This window comes from Spinacia oleracea, chromosome 5 (assembly GCF_020520425.1).
Source record: "Spinacia oleracea cultivar Varoflay chromosome 5, BTI_SOV_V1, whole genome shotgun sequence".
NCBI lineage: Eukaryota > Viridiplantae > Streptophyta > Magnoliopsida > Caryophyllales > Amaranthaceae > Spinacia > Spinacia oleracea.
This window is the reverse complement of record NC_079491.1, coordinates 2,250,416-2,268,374: the sequence shown is the minus strand read 5'-3', so window position 1 is coordinate 2,268,374 and position 17,959 is coordinate 2,250,416. Positions and strand designations below refer to the sequence as shown.

Genomic DNA, 17,959 nt, shown 5'->3' with positions numbered 1-17,959 from the left:
TTAATCAGATTGCACGATTTGTATTACGTGGTAATTGAAATATTACTCCGTAATAAGTTAATTACTCCATGTTCTTTAATATTTTTTTGTCTAATAAAAAGAATTAAGTAAGTGTTGGTTGATGCAGCTGAATTTGACCGAAATTAACTTATTTTTGCTGAAAAAAAATAAAAACTTATTTGTGTGTATACATTTTCTAAAAAACTTATTTATGGTGAATGAAACTTATCTCAATTGAACTTAATTTTGCTGAAATAAGGCTATGATCTGTTCAGCTTATTTTCACTTTATTTCAAGTAAAATAAGGATATGTTCTATTCACCTTATTTTCGCTTATTTCAGGAAAAATAAAGTTGACCAAGTATAATTTATAACTAAAATAATTTTGATAAGTTCGGATAAGTCAATATAAGTCCACGTAAGATATGTTCGGGAAAAATAAGTGAAAATCAGGTGAATAGAACGCACCCTAAGTTCAGATAAGTTCAGATAAGATAAGTTCAAGAAAAATAAGACCAAGTTGGCCCAACTTATAACAAAAATAAGTTTTGTTAAGTTCTAAAAAATTCAGATAAGTCCAAATAAGAAGAAAAAAGTAAAAATCAAGTGAATAAAACACACTCTAAGTTAAAATCAGTTGAAACAAACAGACTTACATACCCTTAGTATCTCTTGGGTGCATTCAAGCCTAACTTAATATCCAAATGTAAGCCTCTTAGAAGTATAACACACAAGAGAAACTACATATAGTTTATTTAATTTGTTCCAAATATTAATTAATTAGTTTAATTAACATAAAACCATTAACAAATGTCCCCTTAAAACCCTGCATTAAGGGACCCCTCAAATGTCTTAACTCTTCCTTGTTATATAACCCCCTCTTATTATCACCCAACCCCACTTCCTATTTCCTAAGCTACTACTACTAATTAGTACACAACCAAACACCCCCTTATATTTTTTGCACCATTTCCTAGTACACTCGTGTGCTTAATAAACACTTCTAACTAAAAGTCTTTCTTCTTCTTTCTTTCTTCTTCTTCTTGTTATGGCAGCAGGAACAGGAGCAGGATCTCCATGTGGAGCGTGCAAGTTTTTACGCCGAAAATGCGCGTCGGATTGCATTTTCGCCCCGTATTTCTGCTCCGAACAAGGCCCGGCCCGTTTCGCTGCCATACATAAGGTGTTTGGAGCTAGTAATGTGTCTAAACTACTCTTACATCTTCCTGTGCATGACCGTTGTGAGGCTGTTGTTACTATTGCTTATGAAGCTCAAGCCCGGATCCGTGACCCGGTTTATGGTTGTGTTGCCCATATCTTTGCCTTGCAACAACAGGTAAGAATAAGCTTTGAATTACTTAAAACGGTTAAGAAATGAAAGAGATATCTTAGTTTTTAAAATGATCGAGTTTATCATATTGTAATCCCCACAAATATTAAACACCTCACACTTTGTTTTTTATGTTTTTCATGACCTAAAATGTCTATGAAATCTTAACACAAAAGGTATCAGCTTTGAATCACTTAAAACGATTAAGAAATGAAAGGGATATCTTAGTTTTAAAATTACGTAATCCATAGTTCTTTGTTTTTACTTTTATTTAATTTGTTTTTTAAAAAATAAAATAACTTATGGGTGTATTTGTAAGTAAATAAGTAACCATTGCATGATTATTTGAGTAAAATTTTAATTTGTTTGGTAGTGAAATATTGAGTGTTCTTGCATTCAAAACATCACTTCTTTGATAGGAAATGATCTTCAGATAAAGAGCTAATACAAATTTTTTGTCTGATAATTTGTAAATCGCCGGATTACATGCTACGTTAATTTACTTTTTTTAAAATAAATTCCAAAAAATCAATTCCTACAATGATGAATATAATCACAAACAAAATCCACATACATAGGTGAAACTAGTGTTTAAGATGTGGGGTCATTTGAATTGAACCTCCTTGAATGTAGATTTTTGCTAATTTTTTCTATAAAATCAGAAATTTTGTACCTTTTTTTCATGTTCAATTTTGGCTATTTGCACAAATGCACCCACTAAAATAAAGAAAATAATATTTTACACCTACTATCCGTATTAATATTATTCTGGATCTGTCACTGTCAGGTGATAGTAATACATTTGTGTATTGACTCATTTTTTTTATTATGTATGCATAGGTTGCATATTTACAAGCACAATTAGTACAAGCAAAGTCACAACTAGCCAACACTTTGGTAGACAACAGAAGCATAGAAAATCAATGGACAACAACAACAACAACAACAACAAATGGGAATTATCCAGGCATTATTCAAACAGCAGGTTTTCAGACACAAAGTTGCCCAACAACAACAACAACAACCAACAGAAATAACAATAATAACAACAATTACATTAATAATAATAATCCAATATCTCCACAAAGTTCACTTGACTCAATTGATCAACAAAATGTAAGTCATGATCATCATGGAATGATGGTAATGGCAATGCAAGACTATGGTGGAGTAATTCAGGCAAAATCGGAGGGTATTATTGGAAAGAAAAGAACACATAATGATATGGGTGAGCTTCAAGAATTGGCCCTTAGGATGATGAGAAATTGATTTTTATTTTATTAATTAATTTCTTGTCTTTTTTTTATATTTTAAAGAAATTAGAGATGAGAAAAAAGAAAAATGGTGATGGTGGTTTAATGACTATAATCCCACAAATGATTGTAAATAACAAGGGATTGTCAGAGTTAGCTAGCTAATTTTTAGTGCTTAGTATAAAAATACAATGTTTGGCATTATTATAAGATGAGGTACACCCTAATTTATGGCATTATGTTTTTTTTTTTTTTTTTGAATTTCTTCTTTTGATCCATACAATTATCAGTTGATCAACATCTTGAATACGTAATTATTGTTTTTTTGTTGCTAATAGAGGTGTTAATAATATATAATGATATCTTAATCAAACGGAACTAAGAATAATAATGCCTTTAACATATGAGTATATGATTTTGTCGAACTTACTTTGAAATTGTAGTAGAGAGAATAAACGACTTGTGAATTGGGACCTAATTCATCGTCCCATGTTGGAGAGTTAAGGATTGAAAGAATGGTTAGCATATTCGAGTACTTCGTACATAGTAAGATTAATGAGTTACTTCATTTATTGTCACAAATTACTTAAATTTTATGTGGTCGGAGGAACACTTCCTTGAATTCAAAGTAAGTGTCATCTATAATATTATAAAAATTTCAAGGCGACATGTCATACCTCTATATGTCTTTCTTTTTACAACATGACATGGCATTTCATAAGCGAATACGTGGCAGTACGCTTTTAGCGCGATGAATTCCAATTATCCATCCAGTTTAACACAAATGTCTCTAACAAGATTAAACTCACGACCTCTCATTACTTATATGAAAGAATTACCATCTAAGCTACATAACTTTTATGTTAATTATTTAAACCCAACCTTTAATATATTACATTTCTAAATTAAAAAAAAAAAGACTAAAATGAACTTAAACAATGGGTAAAATATATGAGCACCAATCAACAAAGTTATTTTTTGTTTATCACGAAACTATTTCATTTTCAACTCATCTAAAATTTTAATTTTTCACATATAATGTTTTTTTTTGTTTAAAACATTTAATACCATATTACCTGCAATGATCAATGACTCGGGGCATCACTCAGGCACATAATTACTTCGTTTCAACTTATTTAATTAAAGACTCCTTACAATAATTAACATTGTCTCCATGCTAAAGTAAAGAGTTAGGGAGGGAGGTTCCATAATGATTGCTACTAATTTCTAATTAACCCATGCGATTAGTACACTTAATCACACGTATGGCCATCGAGATACGTTTCACCCATCCATGTCCTTTTTGCAAATCACAAGTCCAACATTGTAGCTTTTTACATTATTTTAATTTATTAAGCTAGCCCCAAAAAGTTTATTCTTATAAATTTTAATTCAAAAAATAGTTTAAAGTGTACACGTTCGAGTTAAAATGAGGCAAAAGTTGAAATTTTGGACCCTTAAGCTAAGAGTCACGGTGTACATACTAAGACTTTTCGCAAAGCATCTGTTGAATCAATTTGAACAAGTTATTTCGCGTTATATATATCAGGAGAAGTCAGCTGTGTTCATAAGACATCAAATTCAGACACGTTAAGATATTTCCGCTGCTGAATGAGTTACTTCTCGTCATATATATCGAAAAGCCAGTTACTTTCACAAGATATTAAATTCAGACACGTCAAGATAATTCCGTTCAGACACGTCAAGATAATTCCGTTATGTGTATATATTTCCACTTCTAGATTTGAGTTAAAATAAAGCAAAAGTTACAATTTTGGGCTCTTAGCAAAGGCCAAATTCTAGAGAGTTTGTGTATAAGTGGACCCCAACTTTTGCCTTGAGCAAATATGTTTGAATAAGTAGGTTTGCCCAACATAAGCCATCTAATTATTTTTTTTTTTTAATAACAAATTAGAAATTTGTTTAGCACTTGTCAAAAAAAAAACAAAAAAAACAAAAAAAAAAAACAAATTAGAAATGTAATCACATTTGTTAACAAATTAATGGACAAACGGTCCCCTTAATTGAAAGCACAAGTCTACATCTAACGTCAGGAGCTTCAGCAGCTTCTCCAAATTATAACTAGTTGCAAATTTGACCACCCGTGAAGAAATTAATGAATCAAATATTAAACCTATGTAAATCAAATATTTCTCGTGCATTAGTACAGGTACAGACGTACAGTATAATAATTAATAGTACATTTGTGAAAAAAGAATCTGTTGATAAGGTAACTTTTGTACGAAGTATAAAAGTATATGTACAATATATTTACTCCTGCACTTGATACTTCATACTTTCGAAAGACCTTACAGTTCAAAAAAAAAAAAAAAAATCAAATTTCATCCTTGTTCATAATAAATATTGTCATAGTCAAAAAGACATAAAAATAACATGACACTGTGATAAAATTACATGCATTCATGTATTATAAAAGTAACATAAACTAAGAACATAATGCACATTATGTTTGTAGTGTATCCCCCGGTTCCTTAATTAAGACCGTTTCATTTTAATTAGTACTCCGTATAAAAGAATTCTTTTAGTGTGCTAAATATAAGTAGAGAGAAATGGTACGACCGGACATAGTATTAACAAAAAGGAGAATGAAGTAATCTTTTACATGCGACTTAAAAAGAAAAATATTTTAGGAACAGATAAAGTATATATAATTTGTATACATTGATCTTGTACTTTGCTTTTAAGCTTGATAATTGTTAGTGGAATTGTTGAATCTAATTGCAATAATAAAACCAAAATGTGGATGATTACAAATAGAAAAAGTGGAATTGACTAAATAGTTCGATATTTTCGAGCCCATAAACTTTATGTAGCACCAAAATTAAAGTTTGAACCGTTGATCTTAGTCAAACAAGCTGACTAACTTCATACATCACTCCAATTAAAATTATTTAATTGAAAATAAAATTATTTAACTGAAAATAAAAGGAAAATAAAGGTTGGATCCAAATAAATTGGTCGCATGTGTGTGCAACTCAGTATGTCTCGCTAATGATTGGACCACGTCAAATGCTCTTTGGAAGCTTGATTAATTAATTAATTACTATTTTATAGGGTGATTAGTTTTTAATTATGTTTAACAGTAAGACTGATAGACTGATTAGTCAAGAAAGAAAAGAAAAGGAGTACTTTAAAACTCAAAAAGAAAAGAAGTCGTAAGCATCATGAAATTAGAACTTACAAGGATTAGATTGCTTTAAAAAGAGGAAAGAAAGTAGTCTTCACACAATAAAAGGTTATGTCCCACGTACAATCTCATTTATTCTATAGGCAATTTAATTAAGCTACGATATAAAAAATTATAGGTAACGTAGTAATATATAGGGGTGTTTAGTTAAGAGGGGTTTAGAGAAAAAAAAATAGTTTTTTGAATTGAACTAAAGGTATGAGCATTTTGAAAAGCTAACAGAATTACAGAAGTTTGGTTAGAAGAGGTTTGTAAGAGAGTTTTGTGATGAAAAAGCTAATTTTTAAAAAGCACAAATAAGAGCTTTATCGGGTAGTAGAAGTTTGAAGAAGTGGATATATAATAACAAATTTGTCCTATTATTGACTACATTATAACCCTTACCTACCTATGTACGTTATTTTATGTCAATATCCTTAATGATCATATTACACATTAAACAACTACTCCATAATATGTATCGAAGATTCGAAGTATCTTACAACTTATTTATCAAACATTTTGCACAAGCGCACAACTGATTCAACTAGTTAGTCAAACCAGCTAATACAAGCAACAAACATCTTACAGCTAGTCAAACAGTTAACAACTTACCGCTAATTGTCAAACATGGCTATAAATTGACCTAATTGTTTAACGAGAGATGAAGCAAACTCAAGTCATATACAGCTTGATGTGGGCCTGTGGGGTGGGGGTGTGGGGCTAGCCAGTACTTGGGGTTACGGATTGGTATCAATGGTATGTGTCACTCACATGTCTGTTATAGTTCTCAACAATAATTTACATATCTTATTATATTAAATCGATACATACCTTTAATTTAATCATGCAAAATAAAATTACGTGAACAAATCTGAGGGTTCTCTCCTAGCTTAGCTTGTCCATTTGTGGAAAATAATATATGATCTACTTCTTCCATATATGTAATATTAAACGGATTGTTTAATTTGAAGATTTCAAGTAGATATTAAAGTTAAATAATTGTGAATGAAAAGGCTACATAGGAAGATGGGGAATTGTGGAATTGTGGTAACTAGTGTTTGTTATGAAAATGTTTGATTGACTTTTTATTTTGGGTTGGTTGACTTTGTTGCTCCAATGCTCAAAATTACTATACTTCTCTAGCTAGCTTCAGATTGCAGCTGCATCAAGTTTACTACCTACTTATTTAGCTTGGGACTAACAAAGAAATAATTGTTTTTTAAATATGTACTCGTATGTAATTAATTAGCTACTACGTGTATATATATATATATATATATATATATATATATACTACTCCCTCCAATCTAAATGTTTTTCCCATTTCACTTTGGCACATTTGCTAGTGCTTATTTACATCGTTAATATCTCTAACTATTAGGCCCTGTTCTGTTCACCTTATTTCCACTTATTTCAGGAAAAATAAGTTTAAATAAGTTCAGATAAGTTCAGTTAAGTTCAGATATGATAAGTTCAGGAAAAATTAAACAAGGGTTGGCAAGTACAATTTATAACTAAAATAAGTTTTGATAAGTTCTAATAAGTTCAGATAAATTCAGTTAAGCTCAGATAAGTTCAAATAAATTTAGATAAAATAAGTTCAGGAAAAATAAGTGAAAATCAGGTGAATAGAACACAACCTTAAGTGTTATTAAAAATTATAAAATTTTCATATTGTCAAAGTACTATTTGAGACGAATCAAACAAGATCTCATATGACTATATTTTTTTCTTATATATTGATAGTAATTCAAGAGATTCTCTTCCATAGTAAATAGTATCAAAATTACAAATGGGTAAAATATTTAGATTCGGAGAGAGTACTCTATACTCCGTATATCGGTATATGGGACTCTAATAGTATTGTTTTTTTTCTATCTTTATTGTCTCGTTTACTTAGGATCTTGTCATTAATCATCCAAAGTTCTTTTATAATGCAAAGTAGGTTAACTTTAGATAATTAGACGTGAACATAACGATTAATACAAACTTTTATATAAGGCGGTCTTATACACATAAAATCGTCTTAGTGTCATATAAGTTAGCAATGGAATCAATTAGTTAAGCAGTATGACCAATTAGTTAAGAAATAGAACCAATTAGTTAAACAATAAAATTGAACCAATTAATTAAGCACTGAACCCAATTAGTTATCAATGAAACTAATTAGTAAAGCAATAGAACCAATTAGTTAAGCAATCAAAGCGGTCTTTTCGATAAGGCGGTCTTACACAAAAGTCGCCGAATAATTAAAAAAGAAAATAAAAGAAAAGCGAACTTGATTGCAAATACGGTGTATATGTTTTCTTAATCACCCGATCACATAAAAAATAGATATTATGCGAAGGTGACTTCTTGTAAAAGATGTTGTGGTAAGTTTTATTTTATTTTCCCGGTTATCTACAAATCTCTTTTTACTTACAATCATTTGGATAATTTTCATGTTAATATACCAATTTATAATTTTGATCATAAATATCAAAGTTAAGAAAATAAGTTAAAAAATACGGATTTTTCATGAGATACCCCCGAGGTTTAAGTTTATTCACCAGGTACCCTCGTTGTTTCAGTAATCCACCAGGTACCCCTCAGGTTTCATTTTCTCGCATTAGATACCCTTAATGACACTAACTGACTACATCTATTCAGTCTAACATAAACAAATATCCTAGAAGTCCTACTAACTTTGGACTTCGGTTGAAGATTTGAAGCCCAATGAATGAAAAGATGGTTGAAAATGGCCCATCGTAATTAAAAGTTAGTTGGGCCCAATAGCAAGAGATTTATCATTTATACCTGTTAAACTGTTAATCGTTATTTGGCCCATTAACCAAGCTTTAAAACGTCTTTACCTTATAAATATTTTGAAGATCTAATTTATTTCAACTTGCGGGGATAGCTCAGTTGGGAGAGCGTCAGACTGAAGATCTGAAGGTCGCGTGTTCGATCCACGCTCACCGCAAATTTTTTTGTTTTTTTCTTAATTTTCTTTTTTCCTGTTTTGCCTTTTTTTTTTCTTTTTTTAATGCCCCAGTGATTATCATAATTTCATTAATTGTTCGTGTGCCTAATCCTATTAATCTATTACCCATTAGAAAAAAAATACAAGTTTATTATTCTATTAGGCCCTCCATTTGATGATTTAAAAAGCCGGTATAACAGACTAATTGTACGTATAAGCATAAAAAATGTACTATGGTAAGAAAAATATTTTACTGAGTCTGAACTTCGTATGGGTTAATCTGATTGAGGTTATTTGGCGACGCCATTTGGCTAAGAGAGGCATAAGGGATTTCCAAATTAAGTAAGGTAAATTCTAGAATATTGTTGTTTTTGTTACAAAATAACCTTATGCCCTTTTCAATCAAATAAAATTAGGGCTTTGGTAATTACTACGTCATAAGTCCATAATGTTACTTTGTTCATAGACTTAACATGGGGGCAGCGTGTACAAAACCAGCACCACTGATCATAGTTGCCCAATTTCTGCCACTAATTAACCCTAGTATCATTCATTAGGAGTATTATTTATTAAACCTAGCTTCGAATATCTATAAATATATAATCTTCTTCTTAATTTTTTTTGCCAAAGATTACAAATTTCATCAAGTTAAAGGTTTTGCATTCATGTTCAGATTAGAGGCTTAATCATTTGAGCAATACTAATCAACAACACAAAAAGGTAATTACTTCAAAATTTACTCCTTCAATTAACTACTTAATTTGAGCTTTTATAATTTATAATTTATAATGGTAATGTATTATATTATTACTAGAGTTAACAATAATACATTATCTTCTTCTTTACTTAATTTGCCAAAGTTTACAAATTTCATCAAGTTAAATGTTTTGCATTCATGTACAGATTAGACAATTAATCATTTCAGCAACACTAATCAACAACACAAAAGGTAACTACTACAAAATTTACTCCTTAAATTAACTACTTAATTAGAGCTTTTATAATTTATAATGGTAATTTATTATATTATTACTAGAGTTAACAATAATATATGAATATATGATCTTCTTCTTTACTTAATTTGCCAAAATTTTCAAATTTCATCAAGTTGGCTTTGCATTCATGTTCAGATTAGAAGCTTAATCATTTCAGCAATACTAATCAACAACACAAAAAGGTAATTACTACAAATTTACTCCTTAAATTAACTACTTAATTAGAGCTTTTATAATTTATAATGGTAATTAATTATATTATTACTACAGTTAACAATGTTTTTGGTACTTTGTTTTCAATCTACTTCTTGTATAGCTAGTTACAGAAACGAATTCGGACGCGTGGCGTAAACAATGGTATGGTGTTTAATTAATTTGTCACTTGATGTTGATGTTAGTGTTGAATCATAAGTTTAGAAATCTTTGCAAGTAACTTATGTTCTTGGAGGCATATGAACAATTAGATTTTTATGGACAAAAGAATTGTACATGTTCCTGTTTTTCCTCCTTGATGTCCAAACTTTTTTGGATTAGTTGAATTTGTTGTTTGAAATGCTTCAATTTATTAGTAATAAGTAATTGCATGGAATATAAATATACTTATCTTTTCAAATAGATATATGTTAAATAATTGTGTAAATGGAAAGTAAGCAGAGAGCTTGAATGGATGTACACTACCAAATTCTAGGAATCTTTAGAAACTTTAGTTGGATCAACGGAGGATGTTCTACCGGGATTACTCGAGGCCAGACTCTGATAAGTTTAAAATTTTTATTAATAGAAGCTAAAATATTCACATAAAATGTTGGTTATACGTTAACTGGTTGCATTTGTATTCGTAAGATGTTATCAAACTTGATATGACCCCTCATAACTTTTTGGCAAAGATTCGCCACTAAGTTGGATAACTATTGGATCTCAAGTTAAAAGTTAGATATTGTTAAAACTCAAAATACTCGTGAAGTTTGAATTCATTAGATTTAGGGCTTATTCAACAACAATATGAAAATTTAGTTGTTCGTTGGATTAGTAAAAAAAACCTAAAATTGAACTATGAGGTGAACGTACTCTAATTTAAAATTCAACTCAGAAATTCATCTCCTTTAATTTCAGGTTGTATTGATCCATGCACCCTGCCCAAATTTGATGTGGTTGTGCCGTTGTGGCAATTTTTGTCTTATTTTTAAACACTTCATCGAGTCATCAACCTATCACTACAAGAAATTGTACTATTAACGACGGGAAATCCCGTCGCGAAAGGCCAATAATCATTCATTAACGACGGGATTTCCTGTCTCGAACCCGTCATAAAAGGGGTCGTCGTTAATAGAAATCCCGTCGTAAACCCGTCGTAAAAGACATTTGCGACGGTTATTCCCGTCATTGTTTGGTTGTTAGCCCCGTCGCAAAAGGCTTTTACGACGGAATTTTTGACCCGTCGTAATTAGGTTGTCGTTAAAGATACAAATTCTTGTAGTGTATTCAAACTATTTTTAATATTACTTGTTTACTTCAGCACCACCTTTCTCATGCTAGAGTTTTGATTTAGTCAAATTAATTGAAAAAATGTTGACTAAATAACCCTTTGTAATCCTATCAAAAAAACAAAAAAAAACCCCTTTTTAATCAATTTGCCATATCTATTAAAGCACACAAATGTTAAGTACAATGTTATTGTGGATTTGGTCAAATTTCTTGAACATGCACTTGACACTAACAAACCCTTTGTGATCATTTTTTGACATATATATATCTATTAAAAGGTTCCATGTTAAGTACAGTGTCATCTTGGATCTGGTTAGTTTTTGTCTACAACGTAATATAAATAATCAGATCCGGTTTATTTAACTCTTATTCACTACACAACAGACATGAATGAATATTTTCGTGATACCTCTAAGTCCATCAGACCGAATAATCACTGATTTTAACTTGGCGATTAGAGGAATTAAGTGTATGGGGCGATAAAAAGCCCCTATGCTTGAAGATTTAAATGAAAAACTATCCTTGTTACTTTAATTTGTTAGTAATATAATCCCCTCATGTCAAAAAAAAAACATGATGGTTAAATAAGAAGCCACCAAATTCTACCCTATGGTAGCTAGATTACTATTTACAAAGAAGCATTTTAGTTAAAGCCTAATTAAGCATCTTAGTTAATTAATTACCATATGATTCAATTCATATCCCTTAAATAAACAATTTTACTGTTAACATTGTGAGACCTAATAAGGACAATTAATTGAAACCCCCCATCTATAATTATGTAACAGATCCCTAAATAATGAACCAAATACCAAGATAATAAATAATAAAAGTCACAAAAAATACAACTAATTCACCTTCCCTAGTAGGATTGATTTGATTGTGTGCTCTTAGAGTTCACACTGGTAGCTTAACTTTATGCCATAGTAAAAACAATATTTTGATAGCCCCTACAAAACTAGGATAGTGAGCTTCATTATCTTCTTGGGATTGATTTTATAGTATCATTTTCCTTTCTAATTTCAATGTTTTGTTCTTATTTTCTAGTTTGAGTTTGTGGACTAGAATGAAAATGGAGTCAATATGTTCCTTATGAAATATGACAAGATAATAAATTAAAAAATCAAGCATATATACATATATACAAGTGACTTATGTACATCTTGAATTTCCCCTTGTTCATAATCGAATTTGGTACCATTTTTTTTCTTAGTGGTTAATTAATACTGATGGCTTGTGTACAATAGGTCACAAGTTTGAATCCCCCTCTCCATTTGTAATTTATATTGCATTATTGCCCATGTGGCTCATTCACGGCCTGACAAAAATATCGAATTTGGTTTAATCATCAAACTAAATACGAAGTATTAGTTTGATAATTTATAAACAGAAGATTTATGGTATGATGCTGGTGAAATCCAAAGTAGCTAATTAGGGAGGAAGAAATATTAGGGTTAACAAAGAGGAAACTATTCCCTTTATGACAAAAGATTAAAGGTAAATTTCTTAGGTCAAAGCTATAGGTTCTTATAATTATTAGCTAGCTAGGTCCAATTAAAAAAGCTAAAACTTGAATTCTTGAGAAAAGAAAAAAATCACATTATTATCATCATTGATCTAACAACTTCAATTCCATGGCTACACAAAAGGTCTAAGAAAACATTACTATAGAAGTTGAGGTAGATAATAATAATTGGAAATTAGGGTTTCTAAAAAAAAGATATTAACATATATTAATCTAGAACCTAATTAAGGTAGAGATTCATATAGGGATTCTATTTAACCATTATAGCCAAAGCTTGCAACTTTGATCCATAAGAAAAACAAAAAGATGTACTCAAAATTTGGATTAAAATCCAAATTTTATGTCTTTGATCACCTTCAAAATCATTCAAAAATTTCTATCATTTTTCATCATGAATATTGAGGGTAGCCAAACGCCATAGAGTGAAGATCACAATCGGTTTCTTGATACGGCCATTTTGATTTATTCTCGAACTCTAGAGAAGCCATAGAAGCCGAATGATGCGAAGAAGACGCTTCATAGCTAGCTAAAGAAACATCTTGATCATCTTGTAAAACCATTGATGAGTTATGGTTATGATTGTTTACATATCCATGTTGATTATTTGACCCGTAAATTGTTGAAGATTCGGAGCTACAATTGATGTGATTCGGGTTAAAAGGAGGAACCATTTGTGGGTATTCGGATTGCAACCAACTATGAACATCTTGTGGGTAGTTAGATGAAGAAGATCTCTCATTAGGGTTTTGGGTTGAATTATTACCACCATTAAATAACCCTTGAGCTGCTTGTAATTGCTTTAATCCTGCTAATTGTGATTGTAAGTTTACAACCTGCATAATTAGACAAAAACTTTTAATTCCTCACTCAATAAAAAGATCATAAATTAGGGCTACAAAGAGCCACAAAAAATCATGAACACCATTTTACTAAAGGGAAATTTGTCAAATACGACCGTGTTAATCAATTTTGGTTAATTTTTCAGAATCTGAGTTGGGGTTGTAGTTTTTACTGTTGGATAACTCTCCAGATACGTTTGTAATTTCAAAAAAAATGAAGTTTGAGATTGTAACTCACAAAGTGACAGTTTTTCACGGTTATATTTGCAAAACTTAAAGATATAGGATGGATTAAAATTGCGAAAAATATAGAAAATCATGAACACCATTTGTTTCTCTGAATCTGACTTGGGGTTGTAGTTTTTACTGTCGGGTGTAACTATATCTCCAAGTTGTAATTTCAAAAAATTGAAGTTTGAGATTGTAACCCACAAAGTGACAACTTTTTAAGGTTATATTTGGCAGAACTTAAAGATACAAAATGGATTAAAATCGCGAAAAATATATTAAAAAAAATTTACCTGTTGTTGTAGGGCAAAAATGTGTGAAACACAACCATAGATAGGGTCTTGAAGCCTAGCTTGAGCCTCATAAGAAATGGTGATAGCCGCCTCACTCCGGTCACTAGCCGGCAAATGAGCAAGTAATTTCGACACGTTACTCGCCCCGAAAACCTTATGAATGGCTGCAAAATGAGTAGCACCTTGTTCATGGCAGAAATAAGGTGCAAAAACACAACCCCTTACACATTTCCTCCTCAAAAATTTGCAAGCACCACAAGGTGAACTTGTTCCTGTCATTTTAAAAAAAATTGTTGAAATTTTTATGTTATTTTTAATTAGTGTTTATGCTTAATTAAAGTTTAGTGAAAATGTTACTTGTTTTAGAGAGATTTGAAGGCCAAAGGAAAGAAGAAACTCCATGTTTATAAACACCATTGGAAGAGGGAGGTGTAGTAGTATATTATAATTGAATACTTTAATTAATTACATTGTGTTCCCTTAATGGCCTACAAAGTAGATTAATTAATTGGCTAATTATAAGGGCTTTTTTTTTTAGCTTACCCCCTCCATTTGTTATAAGATCATATTATTAATGATTAATAATAGTGTTACACTTTAATTAGAGACTCACACATTCAACATCCTTAAACGACAAGTGCTAGGCATATACCAAACCAAACCCCATTTATTTATGTATCTATCTTGATATCTATTGGATCTAAATTAATGTATCAATTATTTTTTTTATATATGATACAAATTCATATAAAAGATCGTTTGACAATTATAAGTGTCAAGCAGTTTAAAAAGAAATTGACTACTGATTTTTTTTTTTTTTTTTTTTTTTAAATAAGGAAGAACACAAATCATACCCAATTAAATTTTACTCATAATTCCATTTTTAATTTTGTTTATAGTCTTCAAATGTACATGTTGGAAATGTAGGTGTTTTTAAATTGGGCTTCACTAAGGCTGCGTTCTATTCACCTGATTTTCACTTATTTTTCCTGAACTTATCTTATCTGAACTTATCTGAACATAACTGAACTTATCTGAACTTATCAAAACTTATTTTAGTTATAAATTGTACTTGGCCAACCCTTATTTTTCCTGAACTTATCTTATCTGACTTATCTGAACTTATCTGAACTTATTTTTCCTGAAATAAGTGGAAATAAGGTGAACAGAACAGGGCCTAAGAGGAAACTTCCAAATAGTTACCTTAGCCTAATAGTAAAAAAAAAAAAAAAAAAACTTCAATGTACACGTTCTATGTCCTTTGTGCAAACTTCCAAATTGTTATTTTAATGGAGTAAATTTCTAGTAATAGTACACATTTTTTCTATGCAAACCGACCAAATTAAATTATCTATTGGAAAATGAGATTTGGCTCGAATGATCAAAATGAAAGGTCAATCTTTACCATTTTCTAGAGAAAAGATATAGACTTTTGATAGGTAGTTTGTAGTTCGTCAAGATACATGTCGTTCACTATACAGTCGGAGTAAAATAGCTAAAAATTAGTCTTATTTGTATCGCAAACTCGTGTAACCGTGAACATAGTCATTTTTTTGTTGTCATGATCATTATGGAGCAATAAAATTGATCTATTTTATTTAATGAAATTAGTTCATTTTCTATGGTCATTAGTCTTAAATACACCAATCCGTGGATTATGGACCATGGTGCACATAGAACATGGTGCACCATGTGCACCAAAAGAACACATGTGCATAAACAAAAGAACATGACACTACGACAAAAGAACATGTAATATAATATTTTACCTTTTTGTTATAAAAAATCACAATTTATTAAAAATATAAAAAAATACAAATATATGTCCATGTTCTTTTTACGTAACCAGATGTTCTTTTAATTATATACTAATGTTCTTAAGGTGCACCATACTCTATGTGCACCATGGTCCACCTTCTAAATTGCGTAAATACACTATATTGCTAATTTTGTTATTTTCTTATTTTTTAAATGGATGACTCAGCTTTTGATCAGCTGATAACTACATTACTAGTAGAAGAATTTATTTTGTTAATTTTTAAATAAATTGGACAATGCCAACTGCCAAAAGTCCAAAGACCAAATAATGGGCAGCTTTAAATGATTATTGAACAGAAATATATTTAGATTTATATGCCAAACACAAAAAGATAGAGAAATAGACATCAGGAAATTAAACTATGTTTGAACAGTCAAAAGGACACACAAAATGACATTGTGAAATCAGCATTGTCCTAATAATCCTAATTAAATTTAAATTAAACATAATTTATCACCTTAATTCATCATAGAGCATATAATTAAGCTTTATTACTGTAAAATTCTGACATAAACCCCTGCCACTTCAAACTTACAGGGTAGTTTTTGGTCCCACTAATTAATCAATTTTTATTTATTAGACAAATTAAAAGATCCTTCTAATAAAGAGGGAACATAAGGAAATTGTAATTGGATAATTAATTATTATATTATCGAGTAATTAATTAATATGAAACCATTAACTTTAATTCTAACAGTGTCCCACAATTCAGACATCGAGTCAAAATAATGCAATATACAGAGTATGTGGTAAAGATATATGCATTTCTAAGGGTTGTAAATAAATAATTTGATAAATATTTAAATTAGAATTAATTTAAAAATGCGTGTCAAATCACTTGTCGATCGGTATAAATAAATGTTTAATACTCTGTTTAAATTAATATTTAAATTTTTAGCTTCTTATATGCAACAGTTAAGTTATAGATATCGTTTATCTATTTAATATTTCAAACATTTTCCTAATTAATACAGAGTTTAAAAGTTCATTTTCTAGTCATGTTGAATTATATTGTTGGTCAATGGCAATGGATCCACCATGTTATTCTCAACACAAAATGTAATAATAAGAAAATAAAAGTGTAAAGTGAAAATAGAACGGAAGAAAAATTAAGCAAAATAATAATAATGGAAGCATATTATTATTCAAAAACTGAAACAAAACAAAAGATAGTGACACAAAGATAGAACCCTTTGAAAAATAATAATATAACAAAAAAAATAAAACAAAAAAAAAAGAGTAGCAAAAGATTTGTCACTTTGATAGTATAATTCAAGTGTGTACGTGTGTGTATTTGTTTATGTACAGGAGGGTCACAGCTTGTCGAGCAATACGGGAGATCTAATTAATTTGGATTAATACTCCCTCTTTCACTTTTTCTTTTTACTTAAATAATGTAAATTACGTTTATTTATAACATTTTCACTGTTATTCAAAATCAAATATAGTCAAAATGTGAAAAAAAAATTAACTCCACACAATACAACAATTTGTATCTTTAACGAGAACTTAATTACAACGGGTCAAAAATCCCGTCACAAAAGGCTTTTGCGACGGGGCTAACAACCAAACAAAGACGGGGAACAATCGGCGCAAATGTCTTTTACGACGGGTTAACGACGAAATTTTGAATTAACGACGACCCCCTTTTATAACGGGTTCGCGACAGGGAATCCCGTCACTAATAAAAAGATTATTGGTTTTTAGCGACGAAATTTCCCGTTTTTAATGGTACAATAGTTTGTAATGACAATAGAAAGGTGTGAGATATGAAATGTCTCAATGAATTTAATTAATTAAAATAATCACTTGGTACAGTTTTTGATAGAAATATTAGGAGAATTTATATTATTATACAACAGAAAATATTCTAAACTTAAAAAATAAAATGAGATATCCGATCAAATCGAAATACATAAAGAATAAAAAGAGACAAAAGAAGTAGAGTAGTTCTTAATTAATTATTTATTTAATTTTGATTATATTTTGAATCACTTTCTTGTGTCACACAATATAAATGGTTTGGCATCCAACAAAAAG

The 17,959-nt window shown here is 30.0% G+C and overlaps 2 protein-coding genes and 1 non-coding gene across 3 annotated transcripts; 2 read left to right on the top strand and 1 right to left on the bottom strand.

Annotated features, from left to right (window-relative positions):
* Nucleotides 1-921: 921 nt before the first annotated feature.
* On the top strand, nucleotides 922-3,011 carry LOC110782019 (LOB domain-containing protein 16). The gene is made up of 2 exons (XM_021986074.2): nucleotides 922-1,336; nucleotides 2,171-3,011. Exons 1-2 carry the CDS (start codon nucleotides 1,049-1,051, stop codon nucleotides 2,597-2,599), a joined length of 717 nt encoding a protein of 238 aa, XP_021841766.2. The 5' UTR covers nucleotides 922-1,048; the 3' UTR covers nucleotides 2,600-3,011.
* Nucleotides 3,012-8,662: 5,651 nt separating this feature from the next.
* On the top strand, nucleotides 8,663-8,735 carry TRNAF-GAA (transfer RNA phenylalanine (anticodon GAA)). The gene has a single exon. It is a non-coding gene; the product is annotated as a tRNA-Phe (tRNA).
* Nucleotides 8,736-12,823: 4,088 nt separating this feature from the next.
* On the bottom strand, nucleotides 12,824-14,467 carry LOC110778898 (LOB domain-containing protein 29-like). The gene is made up of 2 exons (XM_021983438.2): nucleotides 14,101-14,467; nucleotides 12,824-13,573 (listed from the first exon to the last, which is right to left on the bottom strand). Exons 1-2 carry the CDS (start codon nucleotides 14,377-14,379, stop codon nucleotides 13,130-13,132), a joined length of 723 nt encoding a protein of 240 aa, XP_021839130.1. The 5' UTR covers nucleotides 14,380-14,467; the 3' UTR covers nucleotides 12,824-13,129.
* Nucleotides 14,468-17,959: the final 3,492 nt, after the last annotated feature.